The sequence below is a fragment of the Cryptomeria japonica genome, chromosome 1, assembly GCF_030272615.1.
Source record: "Cryptomeria japonica chromosome 1, Sugi_1.0, whole genome shotgun sequence".
Lineage (NCBI taxonomy): Eukaryota > Viridiplantae > Streptophyta > Pinopsida > Cupressales > Cupressaceae > Cryptomeria > Cryptomeria japonica.
Window position 1 is genome coordinate 553,374,178 of NC_081405.1, and position 19,981 is coordinate 553,394,158.

At 36.6% G+C, this 19,981-nt stretch overlaps 1 protein-coding gene across 1 annotated transcript; it reads right to left on the reverse strand.

Moving 5' to 3' along the window:
• Positions 1-5,208: 5,208 nt before the first annotated feature.
• LOC131044897 (3-ketoacyl-CoA thiolase 2, peroxisomal) lies at positions 5,209-19,441 on the reverse strand. The gene is made up of 14 exons (XM_057978379.2): positions 19,185-19,441; positions 18,501-18,577; positions 8,800-8,884; positions 8,514-8,640; positions 8,317-8,415; positions 8,163-8,230; positions 7,950-8,057; positions 7,748-7,825; positions 7,511-7,643; positions 7,214-7,310; positions 6,993-7,116; positions 6,756-6,864; positions 6,180-6,263; positions 5,209-5,649 (listed from the first exon to the last, which is right to left on the reverse strand). Exons 1-14 carry the CDS (start codon positions 19,272-19,274, stop codon positions 5,540-5,542), a joined length of 1,389 nt encoding a protein of 462 aa, XP_057834362.2. The 5' UTR covers positions 19,275-19,441; the 3' UTR covers positions 5,209-5,539.
• Between the last annotated feature and the right edge of the window lie 540 nt (positions 19,442-19,981).

A 19,981-nucleotide genomic window follows, 5' to 3' on the forward strand; every position in this document is an offset into this window, starting at 1 on the left:
ACAAGTTAATGTGTGATTACGCTATTTGGATTTTATGAGAAATAGATAAAAGAATGTGTACTCATAATTTCTATTTCTGAATTTTATTTTTGTCTATATACTAAATATGCATACATGTGTTACACCTTATTTTTAATTCTTGCCTTTGAGTTACTTGAAAAGATAGAAGTGAAAGATTGTTTTCTTATTAGATATAATTGTTTGTAAACAAAAGATTGTTTCTTCTATATCTATTAAATGAAAGATTGTTTCTTCTATATCTATTTAACGGAAGGTAAACCTGGATATGTTTGCATGTTTGTGGGGAAAGTTACCTTCCGGGACGGGTGCCAAATGTGGAATTATGGAGAGAATAGTTTGCTTTTCCAAACTATATTTTATTGCTAGTACTCAGTCGAGTAACTTATTGACCATTGAAATAGATGGATATATTTATTTACGCTCTCTACCATAACCTTGATTGATATTGCTTGTTTCTTAATGGAATTAAAAAATGGAAAATGCATGTATCATTCTAGGCATGCACCAAATTCCATCTTGTCTATCGAATTCTTTTTGCTAAGCAATTCGTGCAAGGTCGGGTATTCTTGATTGAGCAAGAATTCTAGGGAAGTGTAAGCTTCAAGGTTGGGTGGAAAGAGCACCCGATTCTTGTTCTCGTCTTCATTGTAAGGATTGCATTGAAGATAGCTTTGGATTGTAGATCAATGGACGCATCTCATCCTTTACTTTATATTTTTCTTGTTATTTGAACTTAAGGCATTTGAAAATCCTAAGTATTGTATGTAGATATGATTGAGATACTATTTACATTTTTGAATAAAGAATCTTTACCTCTTTATAGAAAAGTTGTGTTTATTGTGATATCATTGGAATGACCATTTAGAGCTAAGGATGGAATAGTGGAAGTAAATAGACTTATTGAAGGAATTATGTGTTTATTTAAGAATAAAGAGTATTTCGTTTTATTTTTGAAATTAGAATGTTTTACATCTTTACACAACCACACAAACACTCCTTAACTAATTGTGTCAAAATGTGTAAAAAACTAGGTCTAATAACCCACATGCTACTCCAAAAGATAGAACACACCATGCAATTCTCAATGTATCACTATTTGGGCTCGACGATCATCCACACACTACCTCTAGTGAGCACATGCTTCAAGCCTCTATCACATTGAACTAGAACAACCTAGTTAATTAGTAGCACAATGACCCTTTTGTCACTTCAAATTTTTGTCCGCTAAGCATCAATTCCAAAAACTTTGAAATATGATGAAACATGTGTAAACATACTCTCCTTTCAAATCGCAGGACATAACTTACAACCATGAAGATATGCAGATGAAAACAAGTTACTAGAAAAAATTCATTGTTTGGGTAACTTCAAACATTTTGGATCACTTCCACCAACATGAATAGATGCAATATGATACCACATATATTTCTCAATTGATTTCATCACCATAACTAGCCACATATACAACCACAACTCAAAATGCTCTGATATGACATGACAATATTAAGCATTCTCTGATCTTTTGGATGTCATTGCATCCATGACATAACTAACTAGCACATTTGACATTCTTGTGACATCAAAGAGAACACCCCTTTGACATCATTGCCAACATATGTTCAACAACATTTGTCTTAACCTTTTGTGAACACCCATTTCTTGCCTACAAGTTTGCTACCTTTAGGAAAAACTACAAGTACCAAGTCTTGCACCATGTAAGTGCCAACATGTCCTCTTCAAAGACTTCTTAAAATTGAGAGCTTCTTCTATAGAACTTGGTTAATTATCAATACATATTAGACCAAAAACACAACAAAAATCCAATGGACTCTACATTTTAGGCGACTTTTGTTATCTTGTAGACCTTAAAGTTATCAATAAAGAGTTTCTTGGCACATATGTACCCTATTCTTCTTCAAAGTGATACTAGTAGAAATGAAAACATCACTATTATATGAGAATCTATTAGAAGAATTACCCTTCTTCAATTTATTATATTTCTTAATGTGATATTTCTTGCTTTAATTCCAACATTTTACTGCTGATTTCCAAAGAGACTTTGCATTTCCTTTCTTAAGACTTCTTGTCTCCACTCTTCTTCTTACTCTCTTTCTTCTTAGATTGGCCCCAACAAAGAAAGCATGAAGTGAGAATTCGTCTATACACTTTTTTCTAGTCTCTTCACTTAATAGAATGACTATAACATTCTCTAATTTCGATGAAACAATACTACTATTGATTGTCATTATTAAGTTTTCCCATGAATCATGTTCATAGCAAAAGTAACAACATGCATTTATCCTCTCAATCCATTTTGACTGCTATTGACACAAGGTAGCTTAGAATTAGATTAAATGTATTTAGATGATTATTTTATTGAGTCTCTTTTCATTTTTAAAGAATACAATTTATTTTTCAAGACATGTTTACTAACAAGACGCTTGATTGATACAACATACCTATCTTCTTCTACAATGAATAAGCAACATGTTCTTCAAACACATTCCTCAACACAAAATTTGAAATATATAATCAAATAGTGCTTTTAGCCTTTTTATACAACTTAACCCAAACCTCATCTCATATATTTGCGTGTTTAGTCAAAGAAGACACTACAATCCACTAAATTTCTACCAAAAGATCTTCTATCTATAATTTCCACATCTAGGTTTTGTCTATTGAACTACTCAATTTCAAACATTGAAATATTAGCCATAAATTCAACAACTTATTGTCTCTTCACAAAATCTTTTTAAGTTTTCCTTTGCGAACAATTATGGATGAATAATAAGACCACCATTTTGCCTAGGGTTTCAAGACTATGAGACAAACAAACATGCATGCTTTGACATGGAAAAGTTCTAATTCCAAATAATCACATGCTTTGATACTAATTGTTAGGATTAAGGAGACCTATTACAATTAATTTATAAATTAGGATAGAGGACTAATTTAAATAAAGTGATTGGCAACAATTATGCAAATGTATTATCTATCTAACAATATTCAAGAAAGCACATGGTAAATATGTAAACCACATAAAAAACAACACCAAATTTTACATGGAAAACCTTTATAGAAGAAAACACATTAAAAGACAAATAGTGTTATATTATTCAAAATCAAATAGTCCCAATCTATTAGCTTACATCATATCCTTCTTTTGCAATCATGTGTCAATCACATCCAACACTTGACTAACAAATCACAAGCCAATCTTGCCCCATTAGCACAAACAAACAATAGACATCATCATAGGATACCAAATGTCTAACCATCCAACCAACCCATGGAATACTAAGTCACACAAATGCACCTTGAACATACCATAACATTGCCATATTGCACATATCACCAAACATAACATCTCCACATGGACAATCATTATAGATGATTATATGCTACCACACAATAAGAATCAATAGTTAGTTACTAACTACAATTGATGTATACTTGTTTTTCTATAACTACCACTACCATCCCTAAACTTGTGATAATACACATCTAATCGCATCTTGTAAGTAATAGTATTTCAAAACATCCTTCTAAACATAACTATGCCTCTAGATTATGTCGCACAAATTCCAACTCTATCGTAAGTGTACTTACATTATCATTCAATCTTCTAGTATCACTCAATTAAATATGTGGTGAGTTCTTCATAATAACTTGCAATTGCCACCCAACATCTCCCCATGTAGACATATTTCCATGTCGTACCACAACACCTGAAACTCATTGCATTTTATAGTTGTTCAACAATTTGCTGAACTCTTTCTTCAAAAACTTTCGAATACATATATGACACCCAACTTCCAACTCAATTTTACGCAAAATTATATTACTTGAACATTGATTATCACATTTATAACACTCAAAACAGACATAAAACATAAAAGAAAACCACACAAACATACAATTTTCACCATTACAAAATTATACAAAATGCCCATTCACCGTGACAATCCAACCCAACTCTTCAAAAACAAAACATACGTTAAAAATGGGGTATCCCTAATATGCACACTTATTTGCTATGCATGTGTTCTCCAGTTTGTGATTTTTATCCATATATTTTCAAGATTTACAAACTACTTAGAATCTATTAAGTATCATCATCCCATCCACGTGCCATGCATTTATTATTATAATATGGGTCAAACCAATAGCACAGCAAAAACTATAATAAAATATAAGATAGAACAAGACATGGGTATGCAATATCAAGACAAATATAGAATCGCATAATGCTACTTGCCATGCTCTTCACTCAAATCAAAATCACTACGTTCAATCAAAATATTTTGTAACATAAGTAACAGATCTGCTTAGAATAGACTGAATTTCTACAGTTGGAAGAAAGGGTCTAGGTTCCACCCGAATTGGCATGCTCCTGAAAATGCAGGTCAATAATCTCAGAAGGTGAACAAAAATCTATGAAGGCATTATTCCTTAATTGTAAAGGCCGTTCAACAATTACATTTTAGCTTTACTGAGAAAACGGAGATGATTTGATATGTCCAAGAAACCTTGGCTGTTGTACCTTTGTCCCCTAGGATTCTTTGACAAATATTGGGCTGCCTTTTAGGACAGAATCCCATGTAATCGTAGTAAACACTTCCAGCATACCCTCAGCATTTGTAAGTGGAGCTGTTACACATCTGCATTGTAAATTCACCTGACTTCTACAGTAAATCCAAAGGGATTTGGCTCCCTTTCCACAAAAAGGTTTGATGCATTTCTTCTCTGATTCTTTGTAAAGATAGGATTCTTCCCAACCTGATGAATATTTCAAGAGATGAAGTGTAATACACAGACAAAATGACAAGGGTTTTGTCCTTTCTATGTGACCAAATCCTTACGTTAAGCTGGTCAGTAAATCCACTGGAATTTGACAAGGCGACTCCTAGGATGTCATTGTGGCTATGAGGTACAGGATTCTAGCCATTTTAAATATGCAGATTACTCTTTCAAAACCTCTAATTGCAGGTGAATGCAAGGGGAATTCCTTCACTACTCTGTTTAAGAACTAATAAATATAAAAAAAAAACTAGTTCTTAAGGTGTGACAAAAACAATACAACGACAAAAAAGTATAAACACTTTTTCTTGAGCTTAATATAAATAAGAGAAATTAGCAACCGTTCTCATTTCGGTGCAAGAACCTTCCAACCATAACAATAAAAGATCAATGCAACTTGTTTACAATGAAGACATAAGTGTACAGCATATTAATGTCAGAACAGAGAGAAAAACCCTCGTTCATTTCTTCAATTTTACTAAAGCACAATCAGTCATAAATTTCAAATTCAAAGACTATTGATTTTCACATGCATACATCCATACATAAATAATCCAAGGGGCTTATTGAATATTTCCTTAATGCATGCTAGACAAAAAAGTTAAAAACCATATTCTGGAACGAAGGAGGAAATTTTAGCTGGGAGCTGCAAAATGAATATCCACCATAAACAAAACCCCTGCAGGCCCTTCGGAGCATCTGATAAGATACTTGCTTTCTATTTTGCATCCTTTGAAAGCAAGCTATTATCTTTGATTGGTCGAGCATTGCAAAGTGGATCAGCAGAATCACCACGTTCAAATACTGCTGCGGCCCCCATTCCATTTCCTAACAGCAGAAGCAGAAACCCAAAATTAATCAATATTGATGTGAAGGAATTTCTCACTTAGCATGGAGTCCCATGGAAGGGGGTACAGCCCCTATTCATTCACTGTTGGTGGCACCAAGAAAAATTTCAAAATGTGAAACAGGATTAATTGAATCTCCACAAATGCAACACGACCACAATTTTGGGACACTCTCAGACCATGGTCAAGAGGTGGGGGTGGAGAGAGGGCAAAGGTTTGGACATAAATTTGTAGCACACATAGAGAATTCCTAAGAAGCTTTGTTGCCAAATGGCAAATAATAGATGGTGAGTTCTTTTCAGATATTAGTTTTTTTTTTAAATCCTTGAAAACTAAATGCCACAGGATAAAAGCTGGTAATTCATGGGACCACTTTGCTGCAAAAAGCTCTGAAATACCAGCTGAGATCGTTCAGGTGCCCATCTGCCCCACCCCCTCCATGGGACTAACACCTTACAAAAACAATTTCATCAAACTCATTCAAATTGAAAATAATAGACAATTTCTTACCTATACACATTGAGATAACTCCGAACCTGCAGTCTTTGCCACGGCGTTTCATTTCATGCAACAATGTTGCTACACAACGAGCCCCTAAAGACCATGATATAAGGGTTAATGTTGCAAATTTTCAGCAGAAATCTAGTAACAAACTTAACTGGTGAAATTAAGAATTTCTATCAAAGTTTATGACAGTGCATTTATGATGGGATAAAATAAAGGTTGTGTTGGCCATTATGATGTCATAAATTCACACATGCATGAACATGTGTACATGTGACATGAATCTTTCTTTTTGTATTAGCCAAAAATTAAAATGAACAGATTTGTGAACATTGACACTTGATAGTAGTTTAAGTAAACTCTTATTATCATGGCATGCACATGCTTACTTCTGATGTCATTACCCAGAAGGAAAACAGAACTAAGGTAACATTTTGAATTGGATTTCTCAAACAGAATCCTTGGTAGATAACTAAGACAACTGTTATCCATACATTTAATTAAATCTCAAACATGTACCAGTGTAAATAAATACAACTCTAATTTCATAGAACTTTCAACAAAAAAACATATTTCTATTACCTGTAGCTCCAAGGGGATGACCAAGAGCAATAGCTCCTCCATTAACATTCACCTTTTCAGAGTCCAGTTCCAATTTCTGACTACAATATGTGTATTGAGAGGCAAAAGCCTAGCATAAAAATTGTGCATATATAGCAAAACAAGTTATGGTCACTGAAGGTATGTTTCAAACTTTCAACTTTCAATAAATGAAAGTGATCAACTACAGAGTTTAATTTCCAACTTCTCATGTTTTACCTCATTTATTTCAAACAGATCAATATCACCAACTTCTAAACCAGCTGCCTTTGCTGCCGCTGGAATTGCAAAAGCTGGACCAACGCCCATAACAGCTGGGTCTACTCCAACAGCGCTAAAACTCCTAGAAAAGGGATATTTGAAAATAATTAATGTTGGATTAAGTAAAATGCATTTCCCCCATGATGATAGTAAAGCATAATTGAATTGACATTTCAAACCTGAAAACACCTAGAATAGGCAAACCCTTCTGCATGACCACTGCCCTCTTCATGAGCAGTACAGCACCAGCTCCATCACTGACTTGGCTTGAATTTCCTGAAAGGGTTGCATCAAGAGTCACATGTAAGTAAAATGGATTGAAAAATTCAACATCCCATAGCCTACAGTGACAGATAGTCTAAAATCTTAGCATAGGTAATAATAATCTATGATCTATTATAATATCCAATATTTTCTATGGAAACAACAAACTAAAATCCAGGCTTTAACAAACAATTGAAAGATAAACAACATACCAGCAGTTGTGCTACCACCCTTCTTGAATACAGGTCTGAGCTTTGCTAGATCAGATAAAGATGCATTGGCACGAATACCATCATCAACAGAGATTGTCACAAGCTTTTCACCTCCAGTTTTAGAATCAACAAGCTTAAACACAAAATGATAAAAAGGATTGATCATGTCGGTATCTTTAAATGAACACCATTTCAACCACACGACTTTGCAGATTACAAAATACAGATCTTTCTTACTTTAGTTTCAATGGGGATGATTTCATCTTTGAACTTTCCTGCAGCTGTTGCTGCTGCTGCCTTTCTATGAGATTCAACCTGAATTACAATTATTGTCATTGCAACTCCTATTCTGTCCATATTTACTTAATTCGGTAGGTTTATATTTAACGTAAGAGCTTTTATATAAATCTAATGTAAACACTCAAAATATTTTGCATACAGCTGCCTGGTCCTGCTCCTGGCGTGAAACTCCATAGCGTTCGGCCACATTTTCTGAGGTGATGCCCATTGGGAGAAGACAATCTTCTGCTTGCCTATGAGTTTTAACCTATTATGGGACACCAAATCAAAAAGCATTAGTATGAACATAGACGTGAAATTGAAAACCTAAGAAATATAATAGCCTTCTCGTTATAGTGTTTTTCATTGTTACCTGTGGATTAACAGAACCTTCCCAAGCCACAGAACTGACAGTCATAGACTCCAACCCTGCACCAATACCTAAAGCAGAAATGGACCAGGATCAGAATCCTGTTTAAATTCAAAGTCACCATTATAATGCATTGGAAAAAATCAAATTTATATACCAATGTCATAAAATCCAGATTTAATTGCAGCCACAACATCTGCAACCGCTTGAAGGCCTGAAGAGCATTGTCTGTTGACAGTCCTAACAGGTACAGTCTCTGAAGGCATGACACAGTAAGAAACAGCATATAAATGTCAAAGAAGCTTGTATATCTTATGACAAAATTGACTTTATGCAAATTAGCAGCATAAACACCTGGGAATCCAGCGTAGAAAGCAGCCATCCTGCACTCGCTGGCCCTTTGAGAACCAGGGGCAAGAACAGTTCCCACAACAATATCACCAACTTCATTTGGACTAACTCCAGTTTTGTCAATCACTGCCTGCAGGAAGATAAACATCAGAGACAAATCTCCTTGCCTTCATGGCTTAAGAACAATAAGATTAAAATTGAAATTTTTAAACTGCCTATGTTTTCATATGCTGCATCAAGTCAAATGAAGGGCGTAAAGCCAGATTTTAAGAAAGCCCTTAATCCAGACCCTTAAAACAGGGGCAAGCAGGTCTTCAGGAAAAGTATCTTTAAAGCCTCCACGCTTAGCTTTACATATGGGGGTGCGATAGGCTCTGCAAATATAATAACCAACACCACAGGAATCAGGTGCCAATCAGAAAATCAATAACATTAGAATAAAGAAGATGAATACAAAAATAACTTTATGATAAAAACCTGGAATTAACAGAGATTCCATACTCAAAACTGAAGAAATGTTTTCTGGATGTCAATTCTTGAGAGCTTTGGTCTGGTATGTGTCAACTTATGGTCTGTTCTTGGTATGGCTTAGGGTTTCTTATTTGTCCCTTCTTGCTTTCCTATACCCACTTGCAAGGGATAATCTTGAGGTTTCTCACATTAATTTTTCCTTTAATCTCAGAGATTAAATTTATTTAAATGACTCTAGCCTTGCCTTCTGCAACTGTTGTTGTGAAGAACAGCAAGGATGACACCAAGGTGCGTCCAGAAGTTTGTTCCAAAAGTTAACAAAAAGGTAATACTTTTGAATCCTCAGTTGATGCTTTTTTTGTGAATAAATGCCATAGATTGTTTGTAAATGGTTTGGGATTTACAGACCAGTAGCTTTTTACATAAGTCGTATCTCATCAGAGAAGACACTGACTACTTGAATCAAACTTTCTTTGGAGCCCCATGGCATCAAGCTCACTGAGATTTGTAAGCTCACCAAGGGTTTTTTCTTGTTTTCATTTGATGATCCCCAACAGGTCAACATTCTCCTCAAACAATCCAGTTGCTGGTTTATGAGAAACACTCTTCTGGTATTATCTTGTCGGACCCAAAACTTTCAAGTCTCTAAGCATCACTCAAATTTCCTATCTCGGTAGAGTTTCCAAGTCCTCTAGTTCCTCTATGGGATTTCCTAGAAAATATTATACAACCATTGGGGCATTTAATTCTTCATCACCCTGAATTTTTTTTTTTCAGCCCAGCAGCACAATCAAGTTTATATTGAGGTGGACTTCACCTAACATTAAAGATTCTCCAGAGATTTACACAAGTATTGGCGTTTTATGCAGAAGAGTGCCCATATAAATTTCCCAGTTGTCTGCTCTTGCCTCATGCAGCTCCCAAAGTCGCATTGGACATAACAGCTTGCCAACTAAAGAGGCAAATCAGAGCACCATATGTGGTTACAATTTACAAAAATCTCCACCACCAATCCAGTGAGCCAGCCCCTGTGACATACTCAGCACTATGCATGAAAAAGTGATTGGGATCTTCTTGCCAAGGGCTCAAATCCTGACCAATCATCTTAATTGGTTTTGGCTCCTAGCCACCATCTGTCCATTGGGACTTCCACCATGAACACTCAACCCTCTAGGTGTTTATGAAGGCCGTCACTCAGCAATGATGATTCACCAAGTGGAGATTATGAGGGAAAATGCCACTCTATCTCACTCAACAGTTATCTTGTGCCAAACTGCTCTGCTCTTAGGTAATAAGTTTGTTGTTTTAAAAAAGTTGTCTATAAAGTACCCCTCTATCTAAACATTTCATGGAATGTGTTTCGACTTACAGGAGCATCTCTTAAGTTTTCTGGTCCACTTGCCAAAAACTTGGCCCATTTGATGTTATTTTCTTACAGGAAGTTAAAGTTGCTAGTTTTTGCTATAAAACAACTCTATGGACAATTTAGCTCCATGCCACTCAGTTCACCACCACACATGAGGATGGTTGTGGCAGTGCATGTATATTAATTTCGCTACATTGAAGTCCATCCATCACATCCTCTAAACAAACCAACCAGGATGTCATTTGGATTGTGTTTGACATTGCTGGCTGATCTGTTGGCATTATCAATGTGTGCAGGCCTAATTATGGTGCAGAAAGAACAGTATTATGGAGATGGCTTTCCAACAATTCACCTTCTTCCAATTGGCTCATTTGTAGTGATTTCAATACGATGGAGACCCTTGAGGTCAAGGAAGGTGCTTTGCAATTCCATTGGTGTGTTGTGAGCATGAGGCTTGGTTTTATTTTAAAAATAGTTGGGAACCCCAAGCGTGCAGTTTTTTTAACACATCACTCCTTTCCTGTAGAGGAACCATCTAGCTCATCAGTCAGATTTGGAACCTTGAGTCACACCTAGTGGCTATCATAGTGCTTCATAACCTTTTTCTGTGGAAATTTGACAAGTCTTAGGGGTATGCAAGAGAGACAATGATGTCATCACCAAGGAATTTGTGAGGGTTTGCACTCAATTGGAAAGCAACCCTTTTGACACTCAACTCCAAAATCAACATACTCAGCTGAAGCATAGGCTCGAGATTGTTGAATGTCATAGAGCAAAAGATGCTCAAATCAAAGGTTGCCTTCATTAGCTCAAAGCTGGCGATCAAGCCTCTAAAGCTTTTCGCAAAGTTGTGAACATCAAACTAACCAGGTCCCAAATCAAGGTCTATCAATCTACTCATGGTAGGTTTATAACCCTCTTATAGATACCTAGCTCCTACCTAGATCACTACAAGCTGAATTTTCAAATGCAAGATGATTCCATTGAGTAGGCTTAAGCTCCCCAATACAGGCTGGATGTTGTTTGTTCCAACTTGAGTCACTTTGCTCAAATCCCCTATGGTTCACTTCACTTTGGATGAGCTTCTCTCTTCATTGACACAAATAGCTAATGATAAAGTGCTAGGCCTAGATGGCTTTCCCTGTGAGATTTTCAGGGCTACTTGGCACTTTACTAGTCTTGACCTTTTCCAAGCCTACCAAGAGGCTCTCCATAACAAGTTCTTGGGGTTAAGTCTTCAACTGTGGCAACATAAAGTTCATTCACAAAGCCTAAACTTACTAGCAGTCAGCAGCCCATCACTTTGTTCAATGTTTCTTACAAGATCCTAGCCAAGGCCATGATCCATCGTATCCACCATATTTTCCCCTCTAAATTGGCACTTTGAGCAAACAAAATTCATCAAGAGACAATACACCTTTGATAACATCATTGTTGTTTAGGACGGCATAGAATAGACCAAAGCTTCCACGCAACACATCTTAATCTTCAAGCTAGATTTCAAAAAAGCCTATGACTATATTGAGTAATTGTATATTCTTCTATGCTCAAAGCTCTAGGCTTTGGAGATTTCTTTCTAGCAATTGTTCAAAGCCTTTTTTCAAATGCTTCAGCCTGTCTTTCCATTACTGGCAAGGTTTTTGACAGATTTGGGCTTTTTAGATCCATCCAACAAGGTAGTCTACTTGCTCCATCCATCTATGTGCTCATTGCAAAGGTTTTTTACTGCCTTTTAGCCAATAGGGCTTTGTAGGGCTTGATTAAGGGAGTTTTGCTTCCATCCACCTCCCAAAAACTTATCAATGAGCATTATGTGAATGATTCTTTTCACACTTGGTGAGGATCAAGAGATTTTTTGAGAGGTCATGTCTTGCCTACACATCTTTTGCAAGGCCTCTAGCTTGAACACAACACTCCCACAAGTGTTCCTTTTCATCCTCGAAGTGGCTGAAGAATACGATTGGAAGTGACTAGACAAGAGGGAGATGCTCAAGTTCCTCAAAACTTCCTTTGCCTTTGATAGCTCAATTAATACTCTTTGGAAATATGCTATGCAAAGTGTTGAAAATAAATTTTCCTTTTGAAACTCAAAGCCTCTTTCCTTGGCAAGTAAATTCCAAATATGCACCAAAGTGTTGGCAGCAACTCATGTTCGTTATTCTTCTTGCCTGTCATGTCCCCATTCAAGACCTCAGAAAAATAAGATTCAATATACGATTAAATAAGTTTTAATTAAAGATTTAAACTTATTACTAAAAGAACAAGCATGATATCACAGAACCATCAAGACCGTTACCAGTCCATCATCCATATTCTCAAGATTAGACATGAATATCGTTATGCTGATAGATAGATTACTCATGGGTGAAGACTAAATATATACCTGAACGGAGATGATTACAAGCTGATCCGATTTGTATTCACAGTCAACAAGGAATCAGTGGAGATAATCTTATAGAACATTAAGCTGAGAGCCGAGATGCCATCCCGTGGGATACCCATCGTACGCACAAGACATATGTTATCCGTTAAGATCATAAACATTATTCATAAAGGTCTCATTATAATATCGGTTATGGTTTAGTATCACTCATTATCATATCAATTATGAAAAGATAACAAATCGACCTGTTATGTGTAAAGATACGATCATAGTTAAGATCGTGATTAAATAAGTAATAGCATTGCAACGGACTTGTCAAGAAGAAGAGGCACGACCTTTGGAATGAAGAGTTCCCACATCTTCAAACGAGGCATGAAATTAAATTAATACATCTGTAATACATTTGCAAAGGAGGGGGGAGGAAATCATAGGAAAATTATAAAGGAAATAATATAAGACACAATCTGATCGAAACTTGCACTATAAATCCATGGAAGAAATCAAGATGTGGAATAGGCTAAGTTACCGGTTCGGGTTTGGATTCCGGTACGGATTCACGGGTTCGGCAAATTTTTTTTTTTCTTGGGTACGGGTACGGGTTCATCCGTACATATATACATATATTAATTATAAATTTATATATATACACATATATTATATATATTTTCAATATATACAATCCATACAAAAATAATTTTTTATTGTTTTTTGACCCGTGGGCCCCGTTTTTCGGAACCCACGGGCCTGGGTTCACTCGGGTCCTCCTGGATTCACTTGGGTCCTCCTGGATTCACCCGGGTCCTCTTGGGTTCGACCTGGGTTCCACCCGGGTCCTTCCCAGGTGGCCGGGTTCCTTGTGGGTCCTGCGACCCCGGGTCCTTCCCAGGTGGCCGAGTTCCCTGTGGGTCCTTCCCAGGACCCATAGGGAACTCGGCCACCTGGGAAGGACCCAGGTCGAACCCGGGCCGGACCAGGACCGGGCACGAACCAGGACCCGGACCCAAGCCAAAACCACAAGAACTCGCAAGACCCACAGGGAACTCGGCCACTTGGGAAGGACCCAGGTCGAACCCGGGCCGGACCAGGACCGGGCACGAACCAGGACCTGGACCCAAGCCAAAACCACAAGAACCGGTAACTTAGGGAATAGGGAATCACAAAATATAACAATCAGCCAGCACCAAGACATTGCATAAGATCGTTGCCCAATGCAAACATAGCTTGCATAGAATTGTCAATATAATCTAAGGAGGTCCTCTATTCTACTCTACAGGTTGAAACACGTAACAACTACATATTCTGACTGTTACATCAGATATAGGGGAGTTACAGATCAGATGTTATTTCTTTTGATTACGGATATCATATTTGGATATGCTCTTCACACATCTGCCAAGTTGATTGTCGCCAGTTACAAGCACATCAAGTATAGATCAGGTGTAGCATCGTTGATTGCAAGGAAGAACTGGACACGTTAGACACAACATCCAGTCTATTGTCGGCTTATATTTCCATATCTGAGAAAGCGACTATAACGGTCTAAGTGGTACTATCATATCAAACACCGTGCAAATTAAATAATCATTTTTGTGATAATAGTCCTATTATTACAAGCAATGTTATATTATATTTTGTACACCTCAGTCATAGCAATATCCGACCAATAAGACCAGATCATCTTGCATATTAAGCGGCCATATCTGATATAGTAGAGATCATAGTGATCATTGCAAGGTCAATTCACTTAAGCATGCATCTAATTGTCTAAATCAGGAATAGCAAGAGCTATTGGAATTACCCATTTAATCATCATTACATTAATATCTCAGTTAAGAGTGTTATCAGATATTGTAATTAATAATAAGCATTAAGATTACAAGACTCATCAACCCACAAATCTAAGGAGGATCAGAGATGGAGGTTCTTATTTCATACGAAAGCACTTAATAAGAACAACAGATCAAATCAGAACTGTTATTAAGTTGCAGACAGTAACACCTTGTTATTGATTTGGATCTCTTTAGTAGAGCAGAGGTTTATGATATAGGAGAACTATTCTCAAGTATATAAATCGGGAAAGTTATAAAGATAAGTCTTATTCTTCTGAATTATTCTTAAAAATTTAAATTAAATATCATAATGAAATGCCTTCAATTTGGGTCAATTTTATATTCCAGTTCTCACTCTAGGTCCGAATGGTTGTCTCAGGATTAAATTAAGGGAATTCTCAATTGGGGACATTACATTGCCAGACCTTGCTTAAGACTGCTTATGATAGGATTGCAAATTTTTTGAAAGATTTCATGTGGCCGAGCAAACTAGAGGCCTTCATAGGGTGGCATGGGACATTTCCTGCTTTCCCTAAGATAAAGGTGGCATGGGTATCATTGATGGCCATAGGCAAATCATCACACTTTGTGCCAAATGGGTTTATTGTACCATTAAGGGTTCTGAAGCTTAGAAAATTCTTCTTAGGAATTACATTGATTCTGGTTCACCATTTGGCATGAAGTGTTAGCATTGGCTTTCATATTCTTCTCATCACAAATAGCTTTCTCAAGTTTAAGGTCTCTTTGTGGCTTAGAACATCTAGGAGGCCTTTGAGATGGTCAAACCCTTTCTTTATTTGCAGTATTCACGTATCATTAATGGCTTCAATTTACATTTGGCTAAAACTTATGGAATCAAGATTCTTGGGCTTTCCCACAAAGGCATCTATAACATTTGTGATCTAGTCAACTCATGAAATTGGACCCCATGGCCTTCATTGAAACAAAAGCATCAGCTTGCCAATGCAGATTAACTTCTATACAAAGTGCATTTAAAAATTACACCTCGAGCTTACTATACAAAGTGCTTAACCCCTTCTCCTTAGCTCTCAACAGCTTAAAAAATACTAGGGATTGAATTCTTCTCCACACACTCTTTTGCATAATTACCAAAGTCTTGAGCACAATATTGCTTGTTTTCATTGGTGTCTAATCTACCAAGGGCTCCCATTGAGTGAGAGGCTTACTCATATCATTTTGGCTCATCCTAAGTATCATGCTTGCCACAAATTAGATTCCTTCAAGCACCGCTTTTGGATTTATCCTCAGGCCCAAGATGCCTAGAAATTGATCCATAGTCTTTTCTCTCCCTTTCATCTAGTTTTTTTTTCATGGCAATCGGCTCTATTTGGATGAATATGCTTGTGTCCTAGCTATACTGCTAGAATTTGAAATCAAATTCTCGAGCCCAAGATTATTCATTTTCATTGGTATCTGGCCTACCAAGGGCTCCTATTGGGTGAAAGGCTTATTCATATTAGTTTGGCTTATTCTAAGTGTCATGCTTGCCACAAATTAGAGTCCCTCAACCACTTCTTTAAATTTGCCCTCGGGCACAAGATGCCTAGAATTGGATCCATAGTGTTTTCTCTCCCTTTCATCCAATTTTCTTCATGAAAAACTATTCTGTTTGGGTATATGGCCTCGTGTCCTAGTTATATTACTAGAATAATAGAAATGTTGCTTATTTAATGTAGATGCTATCAATTGTTGCTTCACTTTTAATGTGAAAGTCAGTGTGCTTACCTCTACTTATTTTCAAATCCAAGCATAAGACTTAAGAGAAAGTTACATTGGAGTTCTAGCATTTGCAGGACCTCCTCAATCATTGAAGGAGTACTACTTGTACCATGAGTTGAGTCCCATTAAATGGTAACAATCAGTGAATGCTACCACCTGCTCCTTACAGACAAAGTTGCTCACAGAGTTGATGTCATGTCCCTTTTCCCAAATTAAACATATTAATAATATTGAAATAAATATAAATATAAAAATTTAAAAAATTAATTGTAAGTATTTTTAAATACTTAAGGGGAATTTAGGATCCAAGGGCCCAAATTGAAAAGGTATATCAAGGAGGCACCTATCTTCATTTGGTGACCATTCAATTTATCATTTTTGCATCCAATTTTCAGATTTAAGCAGTTTGTTAATTTAGAGCATCCAAGGATGAAAAACCTTGGTTGGTTTGGGTTTGAGAGGACAAAAACCCTCTTGGATTACACATTTGGGATCAAGGTTGGCAACCCTTCTTTCCCATTTTGGGTGATTCCATCCAGAGATCACACTCGTACTGATTTTAAGACATTGTTCAGTTTGCTACAGTGCCCCTACAGTGTTTGTTGCTTATTTCTGGAGATTTCAAGCAAAATTCCAGTAAGATGCGATTAGTTTGCAATCAAATTTGGTGATTGGCACTTGGAGGGTTTCATTGTTGGCTTTTTGGAATTTATTGCTGCTGTTCATCATCATTTCCAGTTAGATCTGATGCGCCATGTTGAGGAAGAAATTTATTGTCATAATCTATTTCACTTTCAAACCCTAGTTGCTGGATAACAAATAATTTCTGCATTTTTTGGGGGCTGATTTTCAACATTTTATGTTGGATCGAAGCACCATATCGGGGAGGATATTGTTATCATCATATATTGTTGATTTTTCAAGGGTTTGCATACCTATTGGTAGCTGTTTACCTAGCAATTATTGTAGATAAGTAGAATACCAGCATTTGTGAGCCGAATTGCATCAGCCACAAAACCTTCAGACATCATAGAAGCCATTTGTCATTATTTTATATTGTATATCAGCATCAAAGAGGGTCCAATTACAGTTGGAAGAGCTGTACCAGCATTATTTGCTGCTGCGCAGCAACATTTTACACCATTTTACCAGCCGCCACAGTCCTATAATTCCTACCATGACCTACAGCAATTCGTACCAGGTATTGGAGGGTTTGAAGACAAGATATGATTCTTCAAAGATGTCCATAACTACATTTTGTGAGTAATTTTTATAACTAAAATGAGATTTTTTTTGGTTTCATTCATTGTAATCATTTCCAGCTCAGTGGGAAAAAAAAATCGTATCACCGAATTGACTGTGAGATGTGGAATGATTATTTTAATTCAAATCTGAGTGTTTGGAGTAATCTAGGGTTTATACTGGCAATTGTAATTGATGAGATAGATCATATGAAATGATGTACTAGCGATCGAGGGTCTGCTAAATTGTTTCCAGTGAATTGTTTTCAATTTTTATTTGCTGTTCCAGCTTGAATTGGTTTTCAAAATTCAGAAAAAAATAAATACAAAAGTTCATAAAGTTGCACAAAATATTGCATGATTTTAATTGGGGGCATTACAGTTAAAGTTACTTTTTGCTGCTTCCTTCTTAGTGGAGGGGCAAGTCGTCTGGTCAGATAGAAAGTGGAATTAAGGAGGAGGGAAAAAAAGGCAATTTTAACATCCACGAGGCTAAGGATAGCCTATGGGACAGCCTGTCCAATCAAAACCGACTTCTGCAGATCAGTTCTTTGCCTATGCAAGTTGATGATTGGAATCGAGATGACTGTCATGTCTTTATCATCAACGTTGGGAGTGTTAGTTCTACCAGTCGTGCAGGATCAGCGGGATTGCTGGGAGGTCCCAATCCTCCTTCTGCTGAACCTTCCCAGTGGGTGGTTCTCCCAGGGGATGATCCTCCTCCGCAACCTTTGCTCAGTGATGTCAATTCAGGTTTTGGCTGATTGCCTTTAGATTCTGTGTTTTGATGGGCCATGAATACCTATCAGCCACTTTTTATTACGTACTTAGAAATTTTTTATGATCAATATAGGATGCCAAAGTGCTAATAGAAATGCTTCCAATGAAAAAAAAAGACATGTGCGTGATGAAAGCTTCCAAAGATTACTCGAAAGAGCCATCAAATAAGCACAAACTTACGCAACAATTACAACATCATCACTAAATATAGTAGCTCGTTCATAGGCAGTGCTGTCTCCGGCAGCACACGCTGTAGCCTGTTAAAAAGATAACAAAGGGTAATCATCAAATTTACTTTTTAACTAAAATCCATGAGACCTTGCAAACAAAAAATTCCACCCAACAGTTTACATTTTCCGCTGCAATTTTTTAAACTTAAATCGTCATTTCTTTTTCCAAGAAAGTGGGAGAACAATAAAATTAGCAACTCTGTCAAACAGTCACAAGAAATCTTAAATTTAAGAGGGGAATCTGGAGAAAACACTTACTGTTCATGGATATAGAACCTTCCGTTTTAAGACCAGACCTTTGGCGAGGTATACACTTCATTCAGTTTACTGCTTGTAAATATGTAAGTACACTTGGATGGCATTAAAGTAACCAAGGTTTACAGGCATATAGACCACAACAGATAACCCAATAACAGATGAAGTATCCAAGAACCTCTCAAAGAGACACAACCCGAATTCAAATTTCATAATTAAATTTAAATGATGAAACATCCAAAGCCTTGGATCATTACGTGTATGGAATTCTCCTACCAATGTTTTGGGCTTTATATTAGATTTTTCATACCAAAGATTTGGATTTTACGTCAGATTTCTCCTACCAAAGATGATTTAAGTATTAGATTACATGACTTACCAGTAGATTAGTGGAAGCCTTTGGACAGGCAGCAGGTGTAAGATGATTCAACAGCACATTCTGTCTGATGCGTACTTTCTCCATGTCCATTTATAATATACTTCGGGCGTGAACAAAAGCGATCTCGAAGGAGCTAAGAGTTCCTTGGAAAACAAAACTCAAAGGAATTCAGAATTCAACACGGAGAGAGAAACATGCCGAAGATGTTATAAGAAACAATTTTATATCAAGCTGGAACATCAAGCTGCATGATGTCCTAATATTAATGGGGAAATGGGAAATAAAGAAGTTTGTCATTGAAAAGTTTCAAACTGTCATGTGGACTAATCATATTGGTCGTAAAAAGGCGTATTATATCAAAGAGTTTAATTCAACTGGAGAACATGGTAAGAAAGCATATTTAGGGACAGTTATTAAACAGAAAGCAAAGTTGTTACTTGCTCAATTAAGGACTGGTTCACATCATCTCAATTAATTCAACTGGAGAACATGGTAAGAAAGCATATTTAGGGACAGTTATTAAACAGAAAGCAAAGTTGTTACTTGCTCAATTAAGGACTGGTTCACATCATCTCAAATGTGAACCGAGTAGGTGGCAAAAACTCAAAGAGGTTTGGGAGGAGAGAACTTGCTTGTTTTGCAAGGCGGATGCTATAGAGACTGAATGACACTTTCTCATTGAGTGCACTGTTTACGATGATATTCGCGCTCAATATGAGTTTATCTTGAAAGCCGACAACATGTATCATTTATTTGATGAGGACAAGATCAACCAAACTGCTAGCTATCTAGTCAAG